We start from the raw sequence: 23,703 nt of genomic DNA, 5'->3' as shown, positions 1-23,703 counted from the left end.
TCAGGCAAGGAATGTGGTTTTACATGTGGGACATTCATGGGGATGTTTTGTGGTTTGTGAACTTGGTGGTGGTATGCAGATGGTTTTTGTGTTTTCCCTGTTCCACCTGTCTGCAGGGTCAAAGGCTCGGGAACAGAAAGCAGGGACTGGCAAGTCAAGGCCGACACATTGCTTTTGCTTGCACATTGTTACACTGCATTGAGTGAGGGGGCAGCACTTCTTCCTGGAAAGTAAACACACAGATGCACACGCACACATGTCCGCTGTCGTCATTATCAGCGCAACACATGGCTGGTAACAACTGATAGAGCAGTTTGGCGTCCTGGGGGTCATGTCACTGTGTAGCACATCACTGAGAGACTCGGAGGAAACACGTTTCATGCATGTCACATGGAAGCCAACCAGAGAGAGAACACGGTGGCACAAGTACACTAGTAAAAATTGTAAAACCTAAAGATGAGAAAACGGAATCAAAAACCTTTGGTATTTAGCATTTTATTTATTTAGTTGTTTATCTTTTGATACAGCCGGAGGATGGAGGGGTGGGGCTAAATATTGTTTTATAAACATATACACATTCACACTTTAAACAGGAAATTTATTTTAAAAAAGTTATAAGAAAAGACAAGGCATCCGCATGTAATACGATAGGACCTAACACATAGAAAGATAAATGCAACTGTGAAGGCATTATTATATGTAAAATATCACATGGTGACGACAAAAGTAGGGCCACAAAGGTAGGAGGAGTGGTTGCTGCAAACAAAAGACATAATACTAGAGGAAAGGCCAACACCGCCCACACAGTTAGCATGCAATGCTGGATCACTGTTGCCATGTTCTGTTGTTCTTTCTGGTGTTATACTGCACCAGGCTCGATGCAAGCACGTGTAACAAGTTTGAGTAAATTGAGGAATTTGCTTCTGTGGCTGCAAATGGGGCTCAATTCAAAAGGATCAATGGAATACAAGAGAGTCTGGAGGCACATTGCCCGGCTAGAAGTGATAAACAAATAATTGAAGGCATTTATCAATGAAATACAGTACAATAACATAGGAATAAAATAGTACAAGTACAAAAGATGAATAACGGAAAGAATAGTGGCATTTACTGAATCAACAGAATAGATCGAGAGAAAAAAACTGGGCTCAAACACAAAAAACATACATGAATGTCAAAATATTGAACATAATTGTTTTAGTAACCCCAATCTCGCAAACAGCTCTGAAATATTTGGTCACTACTGTATGTTTCAACATCTGTTACCTAAAGCTCAAAGCTAACACCTCTATTGATCGACTTCCTGTTGTCACAACAGTTTATTTTAGCACTGGTACACATGTAACCTTAATGCATAATAGGAAAAAAGGTACTTAAATTATATTATTTAAAGCAAAACATTTTTAAAAAATGCATATAAAAAAATGATACTATTATGTCTTGAGAAGGTGTTTAATTAAAATGTATCATGTGCAGGGGCTTTAGCGTCAAAGTGACACTGAAGGAATTTTTGTATTTCACAATGAAACTGTGCAACAATCACATAATAGGTCCTATTTTCAGCCATGCAGTTGATATTTTTAACTACACTGTTTTTAAATCGTGAGATCCCTGGAATGGATTCTGTGCTATTCAGTTTGTTCATAATTTGTGCATATAAAGCATGCATCTAAAATATGTAATACTGTTGAATCAGCTCTAAACTATTTTTTGAAAGAAAAAAAAAAGCCTTATACTTATGATCATAAAAGGAAAACAACAAGACATAAATTCAAGGCATGCCTGTAAAAGATCAGATTTGCATCACAAAGAAACTAAGAACAACATTCACTGTATTGATCTTTTTTTTTGCAAGTCAATGTTTAGCCCCAGACGACTTTACAAAGCTATCAGAGCAGATTGGCTGATACACAGCCGTTTCTAGGGAAGCATCATTAACCATGCTGGCAGGCACAGCGACTGCCAAAGTGTTGAAGATGCTCTATTGATGGAGCCAGAGTGGTATAAACTGTGGAATGTTGGAATGGAAGGTTCTCGATACTCCTCACCCGATGGTAACAATCTGTTTCAGTAACATCAGTATCGTTACCACGTTCACAGGGAGACCAGCCAGTGAGAGTTTTAAAATGGAAATATCTCAGTACATGGTGCTACTGACAATGTTGAGTTGGGAAACAGAGAAAGGCAACCTTATATTCTTCAGGCTGCTCTTGAGACAAACTATTTCTTTGTGCAAGTTATGCTGGAATTTTTTTTGAGTAAACATAGGATTGGTACAAAAGATACGCTCAAACTCACAAAGATGGCTAAATGAGAGATTGGAGAGTTAGAGATTGGGGAATAAACGATGATGGAGTCTATTTCAATGCAGTACATTACTTCTGCACTGAAGTGAACAGAGACGAAGGGATACTACGCTGTATCTGCATGCAGCACATTCACATTCACTCCCGCGAACACACACTGAACGAAGCCCTGTTGCGAAGGCAAAACGGTAGCCGAGTGAATCCTGTGCTTTTGGATTTGGTTCACTGTTTCACACAATCACTGTGCAGCTTGCTTGGCTCGCTGGGTGTGGCACTTCATACACAGGATTTTACCATCCAATGGGTAACAGCCGTTTTCATCTGCTTCTATGGAGAGGGGACGAGCACAGTCCTGCAGAACAAAATGATACATATAGTTATAAGCAGTTTGTTGTATGCAGTACGTAATGTAATATAATATAATATACTACTATAGTAGTATATTTCTTATGTCTTACCTCACAACGGTAACACTTGAGATGGAAGTTCTTGTCAAGAGCCACAACTCTGACTGTCTCCTCGCTGCCTGGGGCTGGAATGATGGGCTCATTGCAGCTCACACACAGAGGGGAGAAGCGCCTGTAACAGAGAGGTGGACAAGTGGCCGTCAATTGATTGCTCTCTGTCACAAAACATCTAAAGCAGCGTTTTCTCATGAATAAAATGTGTTGCTTCTGGGCTTGGTGGTTGTGAGGATTCATCAGCTGTTTCGAGTCCAATTAATTAAACCACAGTTGAGCAAGCAGTGGAATTTTTTTTAAATCACCAGGAGATGTGGGAAATGAGTTTCAGGCTACGGACGAGTGTTTTAGCTCCATACCAGTTTCAATCTCCGTCCATACTCACGTTGACATACACTACGCATGTGCGTGTCGGTAGGAAGCAGATTGTCTACTCTGAAGTTGGTTACTTAGTCACAGAATATTCTTAGAAACGAGAAACAACTCTTCTTTTCCTGGAGCGATGACAAGGGGAAACTAGTACTTTAAGTGTGAACACAGTTTACTCTTCATCGCTGGTAGTGGAATCGTGACTGATAAGACCCAATCAGGAAGAGAATGCGGGTGACTGCGTCTAAGTTTTTGCCCGTCCATACTACGACACTGCACTGGTTGTTTTAAGCTCTCGAAAACTCTGGAGTAGTGTGGACAGCAAATGTAAACATAGCAGATGTAGCAGCAGCATGGCAAATAGAGTGCTGTTTCTCATAAGAAATGAATAAAGACGTAATAGTCAATAGCTGAAGAATCCACATTTAGTAGCCACCTGTGATAATCCTGGACACAGTAGGGGTTGTTGTTGTCATCGGTGATGAAGGGCGCACCCTCAAGTACGCAGGAGCAGGTGCTGCAGCGGAAACAGTGGGAGTGGAAACACTGGCCCACTGCCTTCAGCACACGGTCTGTGATCCTCTCTCCACACCGGGAACACACTGCCAGGGAACTCTGAGGAAGAAGAGACTGGAGTTGAAACAAGGTCAATCACGCTGAAACACACTTGGAGATCGCACATTCGCTGTTTAATCACTGTTCAGCACTTTCTATAAATATGCAAAGAATACTTAAGATTAATGGTGATCACTCAGTAGTTTGCTTATTGAAGTCTGTTTTGTGAACTTTCATATCCAAGTTTAAGTGTAACAAGAAAATTAAATGAGAATTTGCCTTTTACTAGAAACATAGTTTATAAGGAAACTCTGCCACAATGTAAGTGTGTAGCTGCAATAAATGCGGAAATAAACAAGAGCATGTCTCCGCACCATTTTATGTTCACAACAACAGCAACACATACATTTAGAATTGATTTTGCATATGCAGTAATCACTAGTTCCAAGAATTAATATTTTCCATCCATTCCCATGCTGAAAGTTGCCTTCTAAATGCTACTGTTCATGCTACATATGTTGTACATATGTGTACTTACCATGTAGCAGTCCTCACACTGAGGAGCGCCATCCCTGTCATAGAACTGCATGCCCTGCAGGGGGCGGTGACAACTCATGCAACAGAAGCAGTTGGAGTGGAAGAGTTTATCCATGGCTCTCACTGCGGGTTGAGTGCGGGATAGAGCCTCGCCACACTTCCCACAAACCTCTGAGATGGGAATATAGAGGGTTGAAAAGAGAAAGATTATTTAAAAAATACATTTATCTTGCTGCTCTGCTTGTGTTAATCTCGGCACCCTTCCCTAATTACAGAGAATAATACTGTATTTAAGTTATTTCCACAAATAAACCAAATATTTAATGGATTTGTCCAGCTGTACAGACTCTTTGTTGCAACGTCAGTCTCATACGACAGATGCTGTTATGGGTCTATTAGTACGACAGGAGGAAAGAACCACAACAGCAGAAAAATAGATGAATAAAAGCCTTCCACACTTGGACTTGGATTGTGAATAAAATTTCAATTTCCATAATGGTTTTGCATTCTGCAAACTGACAACAAAATAACATCTATCTTTCTTTTGTGTGTTGGAACATTTAAACCGTTATTGGTAATACTTTGTCAGCACTATATCGCACTCCCAGCGTCTCTTTCTATTTTTTTTCTCCAAACTTGCTGTAATGTGAAGACTGGCAGCTACTTAATGACTGCAATTAGCAACGATGACATCAGTCATTAATCTACAATAGTACAAAGAATTGTGTTGTGCGAGATAGAGGTGTGTAAAAACAGTTCTCTGACAATCATACGAAAGAGAGAAAGGATCAGTGGCGGAGAGTGAGAAAAATTATGTGCGTACATATCATGGAATGAGAACGTTTGTACCTGTAGGAGGGGAGGTGATGACAGGTGCATGTTTGTCCATATTTTTAATAAAATCCTGGGTCATTCTCTCCAGCTCCTCAACTTCCCTCATGTTCAGAGGAACTCCTCCACCTGGGATAGGAACTGGGCCAGGGGGTGATGGCTGTGACACACACACACACACACACACACACGGAAGCCATTAGTGCATACCTATACATTATTTACATTGTTTCATACAGCATGTCTTATAGAGCATTTTGTTATTTACGATTGAGAAACATACCTATGAAAACACTGTTACTGTTCATGTACAGAGCTATTTATACAACACAAATACAGTGTCCTAGTCACCACATAAAGATGAAACATACCGTTGATGCAGGGGGAGTTTTCATTGGTTGGTTAAAGGAGGAGGGTGGAGATGCAATCGTCTTGGGTTGAGGAAGAGGCACAGCAGCAGGAGGATTTTGGTTCACATTCACTTGACTGGCAAAAGGAGAGCTCTTAATGTGATTCGATGCTGGGGCAGCCACCATGCTGTTTGGTGGAGCCGGAGGTGCTGGGGGAGCTGCAGGAGGTGGAGGGATAGAGCTGCTGGCAAAAGGAGGGGATGGTTTTGGCGCTGCACTGACTGGGGTGGGTTTCTGGTTCAGATTTTGGTTCAGTTTTTGCGCCAGAGAGACAGATGAATTTGCTGTTCTCCCTCCGAAACCTGACTTGGGTGCGACTGCCGGGGCCTTGGAAAAGGGCTGAGCAGCGGCGTTTTGTGCAGAGTTGTGATTGGCTTGACGGTTCGTTCTGGCTTTGAGTTCTTCAGCCCAAGGTGCTGGAGGTGGCCGGTCTGCCATCTCAGGAGGGGGGAGGAAGGAGAGTGCTGGTTTGGGAGCAGTCGGGGGAGGTGCTGAAGGCTTGGGTGCTGGTGCTGAGGAATACTTGCTTGGTAACTGAAAATAAACAACATTAATAAAACATTAAAATGAGCTATTCACAGATCTGTTTTGTCTCAAAATGAAGGACACAGAAAGACAAATTCAGTATGATGCTGTTCTGGTGTTGAATTTATTCAGAAACATAAAACCTTTATTTACCATAAACTATAACTCAACAGAAGGAAGTTAATATCCGGTGAAAAATATTTCTGAAATGCTGAAATTATATTGAATGACGTACTTCTCTTAAAAGTAAACACTTGAACAGTTTGAGCTTATCAGAATTGCTCCACTCGTTTTTCGCATTTATTTTGTGGTTCTGAGCCAACGTATTTCTTCCCTGATCCAGTGCCTCCAAGTTGGATAAAAACACTCTCCATTTATGGCCCTTTCACTGGGTCTCTGGCAGCATGATCTGACTTCATCACACTCTCATGCTCTCAACTCAGTTCTGTGGGCACGTCTCTCTCTCGCTCCCACTCTCTGCAAGTGTCTCCTCTCAATGTGAATCACCAGCTACCTCACTTCTTTGTTTTGTCTTTCGGGCTGGTGTGCTTGTGTGTGTAGTTCCCTTATCATTGAGCTTTCAACCTGAACAGATGACGAATGACTTATAAAACCAACCTGGCATCTCTCCAAACTACTTCCACTGACCTACCTTGCTTTTTCCTTTTTTCACCCTCTGACTCATTCTCTGTTTCTACGTCGAGCCTCCTGAGTCAACGTCTGCTGTCACTTCCCTTCTCATCTGTTCTTTACCTCTCCAGAGGACATACTGTACAGTAGGTCTTTCTAAAAAATCCTGAGGTCTTATGTTCGGTACAGTGTGTCCATGCTTTGTACCTTAGGGTTAAAAGGTCCCCTGGTCTCCATCTCAGACAGCAAGTCAGTCAGACAATCAAGCTGTTGATCGAAGCTACTCTGCTTCTCCATTAGTCTCTAGCAGAGGACAGCAGAAGGAGGAAAGAGTCACTAAAAGCACATTTCTTTATATTAGCAAAATGAAGCAAATTCATGGATGAATAAACAACAGGAAACTGGGTGATAATGACACAAATGGCAAATACATGTGAACTAAATTTATGTTTATATAACTATGTTTGTTAAAGACTCATGACCGTTTTATTTTTTCCAAAATGTCGACTGAAAAATAGTCAAACTGTTTGAAACATTTTGGTGCTCACAGTTACTTGTAGCAGTTACTGAGGTGCAACAGCCATCATTGCAGAATGAATGACAAACAAACAAACCTAATGATTTGAATAAATTAATATGGTTTGAATTTTGTTTCCCTGGTTGAATGAGAGAAGAATACAGAATGCTAAATTATTAATTCCGTTGTTTGCTTAGAGGAATTTAGAACCTCTTTGCTAATTTCAACAGGAGGTATGTTCATACCAAGCCCTTTTTATTTCTGTGCTTTTTTTGGTAAGAAGAAATGCTTTTGAAGCCTAACAAACCAAATGCAATTAATTGTGTCCTCCATTAACATGTCTACAATAAACCTTTCATTGCACTGTTTCGGTGGCATAAATGTGTAATAATCCTGTTATAGGCATGAAACTGGGCAATATACTCTCGACTAATGCTAATATAATTTGTGGGAAAATCTCAAAAGATAGCGTTTCCTGCCACCACAACAATATCCTCCAGTGTCCTTACTAATGATCAAATTATACCTCAATGCCGTTACATGCAGCACAAGGAGGAAAAATGCGGACAGCCAAAGCAACTTCAGATTGAATTGTTACGTACCTGTGGGTTCACAGCAGCACTGGGAATACTGGCACTGGATGCAGGGAGAGGTGGGGGGGGTGGGGGAGGAGGGGGAGAGGGACAGGTGGGTGGACAGACACTCTCCTCGGGGGGAGCTGGGAGGGGCAGGTCCTCTGCCACTGGAGGTGGAGCGGGGAAGGCAGGAGGGGGGACGTCAGAGGCAGTGGGTAAGGTGTGGCATTCAGGCGGAGGTGCTGGCAAGTCATCATCCAATGGAGGAGGAGGAGGAGGAGGGGGTGGGAAGTCTGACAAAAATGAACAGGGTTTATTGGTTAAGATCTGTGATGAAACAATGTTTTTATTTTTTTAATACAAAAGGACAGGAATACAAAACATTGTGCAGTGGATTTGGCCAGCTAGAAGCATCATTGATGATCATCAGCCGTTATTCCCTGAATGTCTGCAAAGAACATGTGTCAAAGGGTGAAAGTGTGTCCTGCCATGTAAATATGGTTATCCTGATTTATGTTTTCCTGTGGAGTTTTTGTTTAAACAATGAAAAGTTGTGTTTACACGTACTTCTTACCAAAATAACATCAACAGCTTAAATTTTTTCATAAACTGTTTCAAAGCGGATTTTTGGATGAATATCCCTGCCTGTGTTGGGTGTTCTCGTACATGTGCACAATATAATCAATACAAGGAGCCCATAAAAAACAAACAGTGTTACTCTATAGTGCCTGAGGCCAAAAACTCTATGAGTCTCTGTAACGATCTCAACATTTGACAAAAATGACCAAAAGGCCGGAAATGCAGCGCAGTAATGTATTGTCTCAGAGACAAGTCGTTAAAACCACAGAGCCACACAACTGAAGTGTTTCTGTTACTTACTCAACTGTGAAGCTTTGTACGAGAAGCATTACAAGCAGCAGGAGGTTGGGTAGGGGACGGGCCGCTTACTGATTGGATATCATTTTAGATAGTTGGAAAAATGGTTCACAAAATAGTGAAAATACAACACATACCATCACAGAGCATAGGGGGCAGCAGAGGCAGATCTCCCACTCGACCAATCACACCTGTGCCTACTGGTGTCGGTGACGGAGCAGAGGGAGGGGTAAGGCTTTTGGGCCGTGGCGGTGCCACCGAAGCAAACTTCTTTGGCTGGTTGTAGAAGGACGGGGTAGTGACCTTGAAGTTCAGAGAGGATGTCACCATGAACGGCTTGCTGCTGTTGGAATCCTCCATTTTTTTGTGTTTATCTGGGGACAGACACAAGAAACATTGTGGACAGTTAAGACAGCAGCATATAAATTCTTATGAGTCTTACTCTCGAACCCCAAACCAACATAAATCAGCTGAATAAAGTCAGAGGGCTCTCGTTCCTTGGCAGCAAGTTGGGTTTGTCGCAGGTGAATTGCTGGTGATGGCACTTTAACAATACATTTGGCCTGTCACAATAACTATATAAAGGTTTTGAGTTTGTAGTGCAACCACACTGAAAATGGACAACATTTAGTACACTCAAAGATGCAGACAAAAGTTGGTATTGATGGATTGCTGTCATCCCGAGCATTGAAAAAACAAAACAGAGGAGCCTCTCCTTATTATAAAACCTAAAACAAATTGTGGATGCTGGTGAGGCGGCTGCAAAGACGACAGAGAGTAATAAACCTTTCTCTATTTTTTTCCGATCTCTAAAATTGGCAGGAGCTTTCTAAAGTTGCTATGTAATTCAATGCATATTGTTCGGCATTTCCTATTAATAGAAAACATTAACTTCTTTTATACCAACTTCATAAACTGTATACTATGCAGATGGGTACTTATTGAACACTAAATAACTGAAGCACAGCTGTTTTGACCCCCAAAGTTTTAGCTAAACTAATTAAAAAAGAGGTTTATTGTGGCTCACAGTGTCTCTTTAAAGTAGTTTGGAGCATTTCTGGATTCAGTGATGCGGCAGTAAAAAGAAAACGACTGCTGGGCATACTATAAATCCAGTGTAACTGAATCCCTTTAAACACAAAATCAAGCCAAATGGTCTACAGCGGAATGAGAGAAAAGAGCGTGAAAATGTCCTTAGGCTGTATTTATGTGCAGAGCCAACACAGTAGACAAAGTGGCACTCCCAGATACCACAGACAATTTACAATATTTAACACATGGCCGTTTACTGGGACTTAAAACACAGCGATACCAAGGTTTATAAAAGACAGACTAGTTTGAGGTTGGGGACAATAGTGAGTATCATAGCATTTTCCTGTGACGGGCGTCAGTAAAGAGGGTGAGCTCAAATATTTACCTTACACATTCTGGTGGTTAAAAAAAACTACAGAGATTCCTCGCAGAGACTGGACATATTTCCCTGAAGGCCATTGGACCTCCAAACATAACCTTTAGTGAAGAGCTCAACCCCACAATCCACCCTCGTCTCCCAAAACACACAAACACACATTTTATGCATTAACAAACTATTCAATCCTAAGGCTCTGAAATAGTTGTGCCCAATAATCTCACTGATTAAAACCCTGTGGCAGTGATTAACTTAGTGTTAGGACTGTTTACGCAGCTTTTAATAGGTTGTAAAACATACATGTCATACAGCCACAACACAAAACCTGCAACAGAATGAGTTTCAGGTAGTACCAACTGTAGATGACATTTGTTTGTCTTTGATGTGTGGGATCTACCCTTTTCACCTTGATGACGGTTACACAACATTGATGCCTCCATGAATGCCACAATTATAGTTAAGACATGTGTGCGTCATCTATTGTTCAAAAGTACTTCAATAAATGCAATAATTATTTGCACGTTTTATGGGGGCGGCTGTGACTCAGGAGGTAGCGTCGGTCATCCACCAACCCAAAGGTCGGGGGTTCCATCCCAGCTTCCCCGCAGTCTGCATTCCGATGTGTCCTTGGACAAGACACTTAACCCTAAATGGCCTCTGGTGGCTCTTCGGCAGAGTATGAATGTGATAGAAAAAAGCGGGGTATGAATGTGTGTGAATGGGTTTGTGTGTCTTGTGCTTTAAAGCTTTGAGTGGTCAATAAGACTATACATAATGTATACGATGTATAAATACAGTCCATTTACTAAAGCTATTCCAGTCTCTCTTAAAAGATGGGTTTACAACCAATCAAACTAGAAAACAGCAGATAAAGTTGTGTTTTGATACAGATTTCTTAACAACACAAACTTTCTTAACATCAATATTTCTGTCACAGCATAGGAGTTGGTGTGTACCGATTTGCACATAAACAGGGAATTCCAAATACTACATAAGCCTAAAAGTCTAATTTTTTTTTTGCTAAATATACTAGATCTTTGCTGTTGAAGTTGTTGTCCTCAGCTAGACTCAACGAGACCCCTCCGAAGGCCACAGAAAACTGCAACCGCACCGTTTAGATATAATCGAGTTAACATTTGGAAAACAACCGTTCTATAATGAGATCAAGTCTGCCAATTACCATGTAGACGGGGCTTTTCTCACAGTAAAAAAAATTAAATAAAGAACCATTTCATCCTCATTCCTCTTGTTGGGAAGCACACGCATCACTTCAAGTTCTGACAAGACAAAAAAACTCTTCTCAGCTCCTGAAAGTATCTCATGATATGACAAGCTCCTCTGATGAGAGAGCACCACTTCTGCTTTTCAGGTCAACTTCCTTAAATGCAACATTTGTGGAAATTTTTTAACCATATAAGTCCAGGTTGAGGCCATTTATGCCCTTTAGCCACATAGAGGTGCCAGCTGTTGCATTATGTCATGAGACGTCCCGCTATGAATCACAGATGTATTCAGACTTCTGGTTACACAATACTTTTAGTACACACAGGGACATGGTTCAGCCTTCGTTAACTAAATACATTTTATCAGATCGCTCTGTGTGTGTTTGTACACTTTGTATGTATTATTTTTTTTTTACCTGCAACCTCGGGTATATGAGACCGACGCGCTCACCCCTGAGTCGTAGCGTAATTCGCTAGCACGTCTCTTAACATGTCGCGGAGTGATGTTTACAAACTGCACACACAGTGCTGTGAGGTGCGGTCTGCACCATCTTTTTGTTTTCAATTTACAGAGCCAGGCCTGAAAACACACTGCACACACAAAACCGACAGATTGCGGACCGTAAGAAAATATTCACAGAATTTTACAAAACGTGTATTGCTTTAGAATTGCTTACTGCCCCTTTGAGGAGGTTACAGCAATCAGTTGAAAAATAATCCAATGGCACGTGCGACTCATTAAGTGGAACACAAAAACCTCAACCTAGAAAAGCTTTCATCCATTTCACTGTCCTACTTATAATAATCATAACACTGTGCCACTTTAATAATTCAGACAATTTCTGCATTAATAAGTAAGGGAGGATGGTGAAGCAAATTGTTCTGTAAAAGAAAAAAGAAAAAAAAACTAAAAGCAAAGACAAGACTGGTACATTAGGGTCTCATGGACGACAGCTGGCTACTCATTTACCCAGTGAACTTCATGATGAATGGAGTGGACACTTAATACAAAAAGAGATGAAGCTCTTTAAATGAGGTTTGTACGTCTGAATATCAACATAACAATTGGATCTATGAGGGCTTTCTAGAGGGAGTGCTTGACAAGTGTGGATACAGACTGTGATTTAAGTCTTTTCATAACACTAGCTTTAGCTACCTTGTTTTTTAAGAGCCAATATGCAATAGTCTTCTTAATTATTCAACAGTTATAATAACTAGTGGTTGGGGTCCATCTGTTCCTTGATACGGCCTTGAGGGATTTAACACGATGAGATCAGCTACACACTCAGCCCCAGCAGTCCCACTTCAAATCCATCTTGAAACCTGATCCTTGAGATGAGAGAGACCCTCGACTAAGGAACATATTTTGCACTACAACTCAATGACATCATCTTTTTTGCTGTTTCAGTTACACTCCAAACGGCTCCCTTCTCTACATTTCCTTTTTCACATTATTTGGTCCATTAATGACGACCTGAGCTCTTTTCTTAAGTTCTGACTTACTCTCACAAACTGACGTACAGACTTGTGTTCTGTAGCAGGCCACAATCATTTTTGTCCCATTCATTCTTGTACATTTTTCCACTTCTCATTCATCTCACACCCACCACTGCATGACATCACTTGAGGCTGCATTTAATCATTTCTACTTTACATCTGTGATGGAGGATGACATTTTGTAGCCTTTACGTAAGCCCCAGCATATATCACATACTGTACTCTGCTGCTTTTGAACTTTGTATAAACTCCACATGGCTTTTTACAGGTTCCAAAATTGGTCCTCAGCCTTAGTTTAGGCACCACAACACAGTTGGTTTTCATTCCATCTTATCAGGGACTGACTTGCACATGGGATGGAGGGAGAAAGTAATCAGCCTAAATGGCACTCCAGCAGGGCAATGGCACTCAGTTACGTGGTTGGAGAATAATGGCCCTAATAGAAAACTGTCAAACTTCTTCAAGACCTGAAACAGAGACTCAGCATTTTAAGTCCTATATGTACTAATAACCAGCTCAAACAAATCAAAAGTACTGGGCTCTTTTGTGGCACACTTTTCCTTGTGTTTGAATTTTATCTCAGTCAGGATAAAATTCACTCGGAGGCACAGATGCGTGGTGCAGATGCTGTTAGGGAGGAATTTACCGCACGTTTAACGGTTTCACTCAGCAGTAGGTCTTTGCCTTGTGGTCATAGAGGAACTAAATTCTAGTTTATATACTGTGCTAATGGTTTTTAAAGGGTAATATGGGGACATGTGGTAGCATGGTGTATGATTGAACCGTTGTCTTTGCCCCCCCCCCCAAAAAGCACAAAAAACCCAATGACATATGCAGGAAGAGCAATTCATTAAGGGATGTCCCTGTTTAAAAACAACTCTTGAAAAGGATCCCATATATAAGTAATACGATCATTATTATGATGCCTGCTAACAATCTATACTTGAAGGACTAATAACAATAAAAACAAAAAGAAATTTAAACAAAGGAAAGGTTTTTCCATGCTTATAAAGCACGTTCTTTATCGGTTTACTCATCAAGAACCTGAATTTCTGACAGTACTTCCAGCAATTCCTTCCATGTCTTGTCAGTCATTAAATCAGTGACTAGTTTGTTGTTTATGAAACTCGCTATTGTTCTGGTGTTAACAACACACAGTTTCTGGGGAAGCGTGTCTAGGCTGGGGGGGTCACTAATGCGGGGACAGACAACCCTTTTGAGTCCAATCTTTCAGGTCACTGGACATGCATTCAGCACCAGTGTTATGCTCCATCACCGTCTGCGGTTAGTGAATGAGTGAAATGGCAACATCACAAAACTGGTAATACCATCAGCCAATGGGCTCTGTCTTTGTCTGCTTGAACTGACGTACAGTAAAACAATGCAAGTCAAAGGCAAAGGCAAAGTCAAAATCAAGCAGCTAGACGTCCAGTGATTTGAAGCAAAGAGACACCCCAGAATAGCTTGTGTGTCTTGACTCATGAGGGCTACAATTAAAGGAGATTCCTCATCACCCCAGTCACATAGGGTAACATTCAGCCACTCACAGATCGTCTTCATTCACAGATTTTCACTTGCCTCGCCTATGTACTGAGGCGTCAGTGACCATAATACCAGTCTGTTCAAACGGAAGCACCACACAAACCTCAGACTACAGCCTTCTCGCTATAAATTATTCTTGAACACAGTTTACCGTGGCTGTGGCTGTGGATTGAGGCTCCCTCCTATCTAGTTGATTAAAAGGCAAATCAGAGCAGCAAGGCACAGCAGTGTGGCTACAGATAATCACAGGATTTTCACATTCTCAGAGTGGTAGTAATTCTATGCTAAAATAGCCTTAATTCTCATGTAGTCTCCCAACATCCTTTATTATCCCGGCTTTGACTCTGCAGGTTTTGATCACAATCTGGATATAGACATGAAACATGAGGAACCTGGTTATGCTTATCGGCATGGTCATTACAGTAACCAGGTTTTTGATCATCGGCAAACAGATGTGCAACATCTAAATAAATAAATATACAATGAGAAACTGAAACCAGAGAACCTTAAAAAAGAATACAAAAAAAACACTCAGTCGATTATCAAAATAGTTGGCAATACATGTTCTATCAATCAACGAAGGGATTTATCAACTAATCCCTGCAGATCCAGTTTACATACTACAGTAGTCTTTCTATACGAGTGCTTATCCAGGTTTCTAAAAACCTGGATAAGACCTAAACCGGGATCGAGAATAAGATGCTTACATGTGCAACACAAAATCAATGATCTGATAAGCAGGATAATAGTGCAAATGTGAATTATCTTACATTTAGTTGGAGGTGCAAACAAACACGATAGGAGGTGCCTTTTTGAATAACTGAAATTGATAATTAATGATCTCTTTTTTTTGGTATTATGTTAGCACGCCGTCCATTTACACTTCACTGCTCAAGTGCTACCAAACTCAAATATTTCATCATTTGCTCTTTGTATCGCTGGCTGATATATCAACTACTCATAAAGGCCTTATTTGAAGTTTGGGAGTGAGTTTACAACATTGTAATGTGTTATTTACTTGCACCTGTTTTAGACACTGTCCCGAAAAACTTGATTATCTCTATTTGTCTTCACCGAGGAATTTCTTTTCTACAAAGGGCAGTTCGTTCAGCAGACACTTACTTGTGAGAAAATCTTTAATCTGACTGCAAACAAAAATGTATTTGTTTTACAATCCATTGAGTTAAATTTTGTTGCAAGAAGACCACGAACTGGTAACATTTCATAGTGATAAGCAGTTGATCCTGCAACCTCAACGACTGTAACCTGTTTGCAAAGGTGGCCTTGGGTCACCGCCCCCAAATACCCGCACTTGTGTGAAAGAATGAGGCCTCAACAAGGGCACAAGAGAAGAACGTGACGACTGGAGTCAACAATGTTGTAGCTCAGGCGCTCCTACAACGTTCTTTTAAGACTTGAGAAAATGTCAGTCCTTGTAAGCATATACTCTCTAAAAAAAACACCTCTGGCTCCGCCCACCTGAAAAAAAGCCCATTGATTAGAGCGAGTTAGCCAACTGCTAGCTGTTAGCTGTTAGCTAGCGCTTTGACAGCTGACAGCTACGGGTCAACGGTCACAACCAGAGCCAACGTAGACAGACAGCTAGGCTTCACCAACCACTCCTCACTATCTACTCATATACACAATAGAAATATATATATATTTGAATAAATATATTTTACCCAGAAAAGCTAATTTTGCTAAACATAATTGTGCTAATATGACACATTAGCCTACAGAACGTCGGGGCGACATTAGCTCGACTCGGATCGGTCTGAATCAGTTTAGCGCTGTAGCTAACGGAACACGGAACACGGAACACGTTAGCTGCTACACCGACCAGCGTGCGGTCAATGTGTCCGCCGCCTCTCGGGCTCGTTGACAACCACACCAACGGCAGTGACGTTAGCTTCGGTCGGGACCGCTCCGAAGAGGCTTTCGCTCGTCAACAGCTAAAGTGTCTGTTGAGAAACGGACCCAACTCTGCCCCCATTTTGTGCCCCCCCTCCCCTCTTACCTCACACGGCTTGTCTCCACCGGGCTGTCACCGGAGTTTAACGGTTGTTACTTCGCGAACGCAAGAGCCCACCGCCGGCCAGCGAGCGTCGTTAACTTTGTCGCCGCACTTCCTCTCGGAGCTTCCGCGTAGCTCGCGCATTATCGTCCATCGGCCCCCACTACTTCCAGGGGGACGTGTTCACTTGTATCGAACACACTCGGAACACCGCCCGCCCAGCGGGGGTATTTCTCAACCAGAGTGTGCAGCAGTTGTTTTCTTTAAATATCATATAATAAGCTCCATCAGCTGCCATGTGACAGACGCGCAGAGGTGCCGGTTGCCCGGGGCGTTAACCACAGCCCCCGACTGAGTAACATGATTTATCATGACACTTGCACTGACAAAAGATTTCTTACCTTATTAGGTAACCTGTAGCAGCCAAACCCCCCACCCTCCTTCAACAGAAGTAGGGCAGGCCACTGCCTCCTATTATCCGGATTCACCACAGATCAAAATCACTTACCCCTGTGGATGCAGCTGCAGCGTGGATCTCCCTTTTACTTGAAGCTCTTCCTTTTGTTCTCCTTTTTTTTTCTCCCTCTCCCCCTGTAGGTGCAGCTGAGTAAGAGTTGTCTGTAATGGTAACTTCTCTTTCTCTCTTCCCCTCTCCGGCTACTAGACCCTCCCCCTGTGCTGCTCGCCCTGGAAAAGGAATGACACCATCCTTCCAAACAAGTTCTTTCTTGTTTGACTTTGGCTCAGGACTTGTGTATTACTATGTAAACAGCACCTCTCTCTCTCTCTCTCTCTGTCTCCCTGTGTGTGTGTGTGTGTGTGTGTGTGTTCGTGTGTGTTCATAAACTGTCCAGTCAGGCCCCTCCTCCTCCACCTCCTCCTCTCCCCCTCCTCCTGCTCTCTTTTTCTCTCTGGATTCTTGCAGCATTCTTCATTCAGTGACATCAACCCTGTTGCCTCTCCTTGTAAGGTCAGACCGAGGGAATGGGGGAGGCAGAGGGAGGGAGAGATAATGGGGCTAAAGGCTTGATTAGATACAGACAGTAAAAGCGGTCAGGGTTCTTCGAACACAAGGAGGTACAGTGGCTGAAGAAAGTATGCTCGAGTTGAGTTGGGTTGTGGAAGAAGTTGGCTGTTTATGCTTTTGTTTACTTTGAGGGTGGGGAAAAAAGGAGAATACAAGACTGGCCTTGGGTCTCTCCTTCACTTGCCTCAACAAGAAAGCAGATTGTAAAGGCATTAATCCGTCCCTTGCCAAGTGGACTGCCACATTGCTATTTGCTTTGCACTAAGTCAGTAAACATGCAACAAGTTAGATTGCCTCTCTCTACACGTGGAGTACGCCTGATTATAGAGTAGATGCACGTATGACTCTCTCTCAAGAAGAGGAGTTCGTTCCTCACGATAATAAGTGTGATCCCCTCAACTTGGTGTTAAATGACACCTCCCATCCTGCACACCTGCCACCTCTATGACAACACGCACATTGTATCTCATGTAGCCAGAAACCTTTGAATCTCAACCAAACTTTCAATTCCATTGTTTGTACACTGCAAGAAATCTTTCATGTCTATCACTGCATTTCAGTTTGAAGTAATTTACATTGTTCTGTTATTGGAGCTTTAATTGTCAGACTATAAACGGATTAGTTGATAAACAGAAGAATAATCTGCAATTTATCAATTCATTTTCGAACAAAAAATACAAATCATTTCAGGTTTCAGAAAGTTGAATATCTGCAGGTTTTGGTTCATTGTTTGGACAGAACAAAACATTTTTGACCTTTGACATGAAGTGATTGATTGAAGAAATATTTCACAGTGAATTGTTTTTGTATTTTTTTCCAGAATATGTCTTGATAAACAAGGGAAACTATTTGAGTAATCTCCGCCCACTGATTGTAAGATTAAATAACTTGTATACTAGATATGTATTGAGTTAATACAAGGTGATGTAATCACATATACATATGTACATATGACCTGATTCACTGCGAGATAGTCACGCCCTCACAGACCTCATAGATACCCGGGTTGAGACACAGCAGAGTCGCGCCTGATTCAACTTGAATCAAGTTGTGAAACCATTGGCAAGGTCTTGGTTGACTTCTGTTTCATGCACACCTTTGCAGTAGCTGTTGTGTAACCTGTTGTTGCCTGATTCATGTTCATAAACTACAGGGAGGGGTCTTCAGAGTCTTTGATAGCCTATTGTCTCGCAAGGAATGTTTCCAGTCTCTCCCGACTTCCACTGGGTCAAAAGAATGTGTCTAGTTACCACTCTGAGTTTTCCACATCGACTCTGGTGCTATGCTGTGGGAAAAAAATGTGCACCCCATCCTGGCTGTGGGTGACATTGAGAGGAGGTCCATGTTTGTTTGCCGTTGTACATTCTAGCTGATCCATGAGCGTGCTTTCTGTTTGACAGCTGAGGGAACTGTAAGGAAGCTGAAGTGACATACATGTGTAACTTTCTTCTGTCCTATGTTTCAGCCAACTGCATACACCAGTTGACACCTTGGTGTCTGAAGTTTGGGATGATTGGATCAGGCAGGGGGGGAAGTAGCTCAAGGGTCCAGTCAGTCTGGAGGTAAGACAGAAAAAAAACAAGAAGAAAAAAAAAAACAGAAGGCCATCAGAATTAGAGCCAGACAGCCTGGAATGCAGCCAAACCTTGGAAGGAACAGTTCCTTTCCCCCTCCCTATCTAAAGTGCCATATTTGTCTTTCCCTCTTTCTCTCTCTCGCTTTCTCTCTTTCACGCTGTATTATTTTCACCACTTTTCTCCACCAATTCCTCAATTTCTCAGTGTGCCCTTCACACGCTGCACTTTTATTTCCCTTCCTATCTTTGTTTCCGCTCCTCCCTTTCCACCTCCCATTGCTTGTGTGAGTCAGTAGCTCTCATAATACCTCTGTGCTCAGAGTTAATATCCTCATGTTGGATCATTTTCAATTCATACAGTGGTATAGTCTCTCTCTTCCTCTCTCTCTCTGTCTCTCTCTCTCTCTATCAAGTCAATGTTTTCAAATGTTCACACCCAAACAAAGGGATTCGTGCTTTATCTGAGCAGTTAACAATTTAAACTTAGTATCGCTTTCCACTCTTCCTCCGTTGATATGCATGCACAAATTCATTTCATGTGGATATTTAATTTTCTTAGCGTTAACATTTTAATAAAATAAACCAAACAAATAAATAAACCTCAACACTTCTAGGCTCAGCCTACCTCAGGCCCCACAAACACAAGACAAGACACTACAAAATTAATTTAAAAGATTTTTTATTGATATTAATATTATTCAAGTGAGGTAAGTATAGTAATTCTGCATACCTGAGAGACCGTCTAATAATGGATTTTTGGGGCCGATGTTGATACTGAGTGGTGGAAATTACAATATCGATATATATTCGTATAATATTATACTGTAGGTTGGTAGGTTGTTTGTTGTTAGTCCATTTGTCGGGGAAATGTGTTTTATCAGTTACGCTCACTTGTCCCTTGGAGTGGGACTACAGACGAAAATTATCATCTCCAAGCATCTCTTTTTCTTTGTTTGAGATGAAAAAAAAGAAATTACTTCATCATTTTGTTCTCATTTTTCATATCACACCTCTTGCACTTCCCTACTGATAAATCTCTGATATGCCAATATCAGCAGATTTCTTCACTCGGCACCCAGAGGAAAAATGTCTCTGCTGCCAAACTGGCCCCTATTCAGTCAGAGTTAGACTGCAGTACTTCAGTTCTCCAAGAGATGTCAGACCGATACACATTAGTGTGCCACACAAGCCAGACCAAGATGCCTGTAGGGTAGAAGATTCCCCCAGAATCTCAGACAGCCGCCAAATCCACTTCAGCTACAGATGTGGTTAAACAACAACAACAACAACAACAACCAGGAGGAAAATGTAACGTGGAAACCCATAGACACTGACAAGACTGTAAAAGAGATTGATAGGTTTTCTATTGGGAGAACAGACACGTGAGAAACAAGCCTAACACAGAAGCAACTGAGGACGAACACTTTAGCACTGATGGTGGTCTTGACAGGGAGGGCTGGAGTGAGTGGGATGAGGGGTAATTGCAGGAGAGAAGGAAAGAGAATTGTAAATAATTGAAGGGAGCTGGGAACTCCTTGTACGCAAGGTTTTTGCCTTGTGGAAGTGCACAAACACAGACATCTTGAGTGTAGAGACGCTACACCATCAACCCACAAATATAAAACACCCCCCCGAAACATGTGTGTGCTGAAGAATTCAGTTAGAAGTTGTGGCCCAGAGCATCAACTAATAATACTCATAAACTCCATCTCCCACTGGCTAAAACAAACCTAATCACATAAGCATGAGCACTAGAGATCACCTTATCAAAGACTGCCTCTTTTCAAAACAACATTTATATCTCTCCCTATAGTCCCCACCCACCTCCTACACCCTTTCTCTTTTCAGAACAAAATCCACTCAGCATTTCCCCCCTGTTTTTTTCCCCCCCTTCATCTTCTCCTCTGATCTTCTCTTTCCCTCTTCCCATGTGAAGCCCAATGGCTGTCAGATACATCCCCCTCCTTTTCTGCTCAGTACACACACACACACACACACACACACATGCAGGCGCGAGCTTGGTGGCTCCTGGAGGGCAGATGTGTAACATGGTTCAAATAAACAAACATAGTAACACGGACCGGCAGCAGTAGGATTTAGCACAGAGGACAATAACGAAATATAAATATAAAACAATGGACTGTTGTCAAATTAGAGTATGTGGGGAAATAATATATTGTAGAGATATTTAACCAGTCTGATAATTTTTTTTTATTAAAAACGGTTGCACAACTTTTAGAATGACTTTGTACAACAGACATTTCTATTCATCAGTGCAGAACTCCTTTAGCGTGCGAGAACGAGTCAGTAGTAAAGCTGTTATTCATTATCCTTGAGGTGCGTCCTACATAACAGCCAAGAGCTGATAGACAGATAGTGACAGATACATGAGAGTCACTGATTACAGGAATGAAGAGTGTGTGAGCCCTCAAGATAATATTAATCAGGCGCTGTTGCATTTAAATTCAGTGCAACATCATCACCCCAGATGAGAAAACAAGAGATGTGTTGACAAGGACATGATGGGAGTCCTCGGTAACATGTGTTGCAAAGCGGTTCCATGTCATCTTGTATGCGTGTGTGAGGGGTTAAGTTAAGGAGCGAACACAGACGGCGAGAGGCAGTCATCTTCGCGAATGGCCCATGTATCATGAGAGAGATTAGCGTCAAGAATTTTTTCCCTCTGTGTTTGACCTTGTCTCGCATTGATGGTCCTTACCATAGATCATCACATTGTCACAGGTGTCCTGTATCTCGCATGCAAGTGTGGGGCTGCAAGTAACAATTATGTTCAGTATTGATTCACCCTAAAATGTTATGCTCAATTAGTCAATTGATCATTTGTTCTACAAAACCTCAGAGAATTATGCACGTCACAGTTCTCTAGATCTCAAGGTGATATCACAAAAATGTATAGTTTTGTGCAACCAACAGTCCAAAACCAAAAGATATTCAGTATATTGTGCCATGTATGTGGGTATGTTTTGCGACTCAGTAATCTGACCTTGTTTGTGCACAGGGTTAAATATGTCCGCACCCTCGATATGGAGGAAAACGAGAAGCAAATATGAATTATAGTAATAATAATAATAATAAATTGCATTAATAGAGCACTGGCAAGGTAAGTCAGGTAAAGCGATACAGGTACACCAAGATTAACTGAGGATTTCATCAAGAAAGCTTGATTTACAATGGTGCTGTGAAAAGAGAGCGATTGACTGAAGCATTATTAAGACCTCCGCACAGTGACTGACACCAAGTGACGGGCATATGGGGAGTGAATAGAGACCCAGAGACGCAAGTATAAGTAGAAGACAATAGACTCAGTTTGCTTCGGCAGCAATTACACCCATCCGAAGGGAGAAGGTTATTTTTAAAAAAGGGAAACTGGGCTCAGAGCATGCGAGTAAAGCTGACCCCTGCAGCAGCCTATAGCCTCTTCTGCTCTGCCCCAGTGGGAAACCACCAGAGCGCACACACATCTATATATAAACCCACAATGCAGGGATTGGCTGGATTATGCATGATTTGTTATGTCTGGCAAGTCACACATCCACTGTAAACCCTTTATTGCTACACATACATCCATGCCTATTCATCTCTCTCTCTCTCCCCCTCTTTGTTTTTGCATCTATTCAATTCAAGTGACAAGATTTTCCTGTCCTCTCCCTCTGTCCATTCTGGAGTGCTAATTTCTATTTCACACAGCTTCCTCTCCACACATCTCCAGAACATGACTCAACTGTTCTTTGCTTTCCTTCCGTCTTTTTTAAAAATGTCCTTGCATCTGTCCTGCTCAATTTCTCCCTTTCTTTTCCGCTCAGTGTGTGTAAAGTTCACAAAACATGATTGACCCCCCCTCACTGTCCAGACTGTGCTCGAATCATTTGCAAACACTTCTCAAAACACCACACATAAATTTGTAGTCAGCATAGAGAGGGCGCAGCGGTTTGTCCAGACTGAGAAGAGTTAGATGAGAGAGATGAAGATAAAAGAGCCACTCCTCTTGTTTTTTCACCAGGGAAGAAAGGATTGTGGTGGTGAAGGAGGTAAAAACAAAAAGAGTGGACAGACAAAGACCTGGGCATGTGATCGTGTTTGATTTTCTCCATCTGTCTGAAATGGTTAGTTTTGGTGTGTGTGTGTGTGTGTGTGTGTATGTGCTTGCTATTTTTTTTTCTAAGCGATCAGTGTGAGTGAGGGAGGGACGGACGGAGGAGGTGGAGGGTGATGGAGAGGGGAGAGGCGTGAGGAAACCGCTGCAGTGTATTGTTAGTCTCAGCGCACACAGGAGAGGGAGACAGAGAGAGAATCCCCCATTTTAGCTCAACAATATTACAGCAGTGCAGAGATATCTACGACAATGGCAGCATGGCACTCACTCTCAGCACTGGGCTATTGATCTGCTAGTGGCAACCCAACACACACACACACACACACACACACACACACACACACATGCATTTACAAATATTCCAACCATATTGTCGCCCCCAGTCTCAGTAACTCAATACATATGACGATTGATGCCAATTGTATTGGATACAATACATGTAATGTTACAGGTAAAATATTTGTAATATTAAGATACAATTATTCATATATATATATATATATATATATATATATATGACATATCTGTTTCAAGAAGCCGATTGTTAATAATGCCTCACATCTTTATTTAGTCTTAATCTATTTCCCTCAGGCATACTGACTTACTAACCGGATTGCTTCTAAGACACTGCACTGGAGAGAGAGAGAGAGAAGGGGGGGAGTGAGAGAGAGAGAGAGAGAGAGAGGGAGGGAGCGAGAGAGAGTGATCGA

The 23,703-nt window shown here is 41.8% G+C and overlaps 1 protein-coding gene across 3 annotated transcripts; it reads right to left on the bottom strand.

Annotated features, from left to right (window-relative positions):
• Nucleotides 1-479: 479 nt before the first annotated feature.
• On the bottom strand, nucleotides 480-17,080 carry zyx (zyxin). Of its 3 annotated transcripts, none has more exons than XM_035641728.2 (10): nucleotides 16,678-17,080; nucleotides 8,730-8,966; nucleotides 7,744-8,009; nucleotides 6,832-6,927; nucleotides 5,431-6,003; nucleotides 5,078-5,219; nucleotides 4,230-4,399; nucleotides 3,573-3,751; nucleotides 2,765-2,885; nucleotides 480-2,658 (listed from the first exon to the last, which is right to left on the bottom strand). In XM_035641728.2, the coding sequence occupies exons 2-10, from the start codon at nucleotides 8,950-8,952 to the stop codon at nucleotides 2,545-2,547; spliced, it is 1,884 nt and encodes a 627-aa protein (XP_035497621.1). In that variant the 5' UTR covers nucleotides 8,953-8,966; nucleotides 16,678-17,080; the 3' UTR covers nucleotides 480-2,544. The 3 variants fall into 3 exon arrangements, with proteins under 3 accessions (XP_035497621.1, XP_035497602.1, XP_035497611.1); XM_035641709.2 differs by having other exon boundaries at nucleotides 16,785-17,080; XM_035641718.2 differs by lacking the exon at nucleotides 16,678-17,080 and adding an exon at nucleotides 16,280-16,623.
• Nucleotides 17,081-23,703: the final 6,623 nt, after the last annotated feature.

This window comes from Scophthalmus maximus, chromosome 1 (genome assembly GCF_022379125.1).
Source record: "Scophthalmus maximus strain ysfricsl-2021 chromosome 1, ASM2237912v1, whole genome shotgun sequence".
Classification (NCBI taxonomy): Eukaryota; Metazoa; Chordata; class Actinopteri; order Pleuronectiformes; family Scophthalmidae; genus Scophthalmus; species Scophthalmus maximus.
Note: the sequence above shows the minus strand (reverse complement) of the source record. Positions and strands in the feature narration are given on the sequence as shown.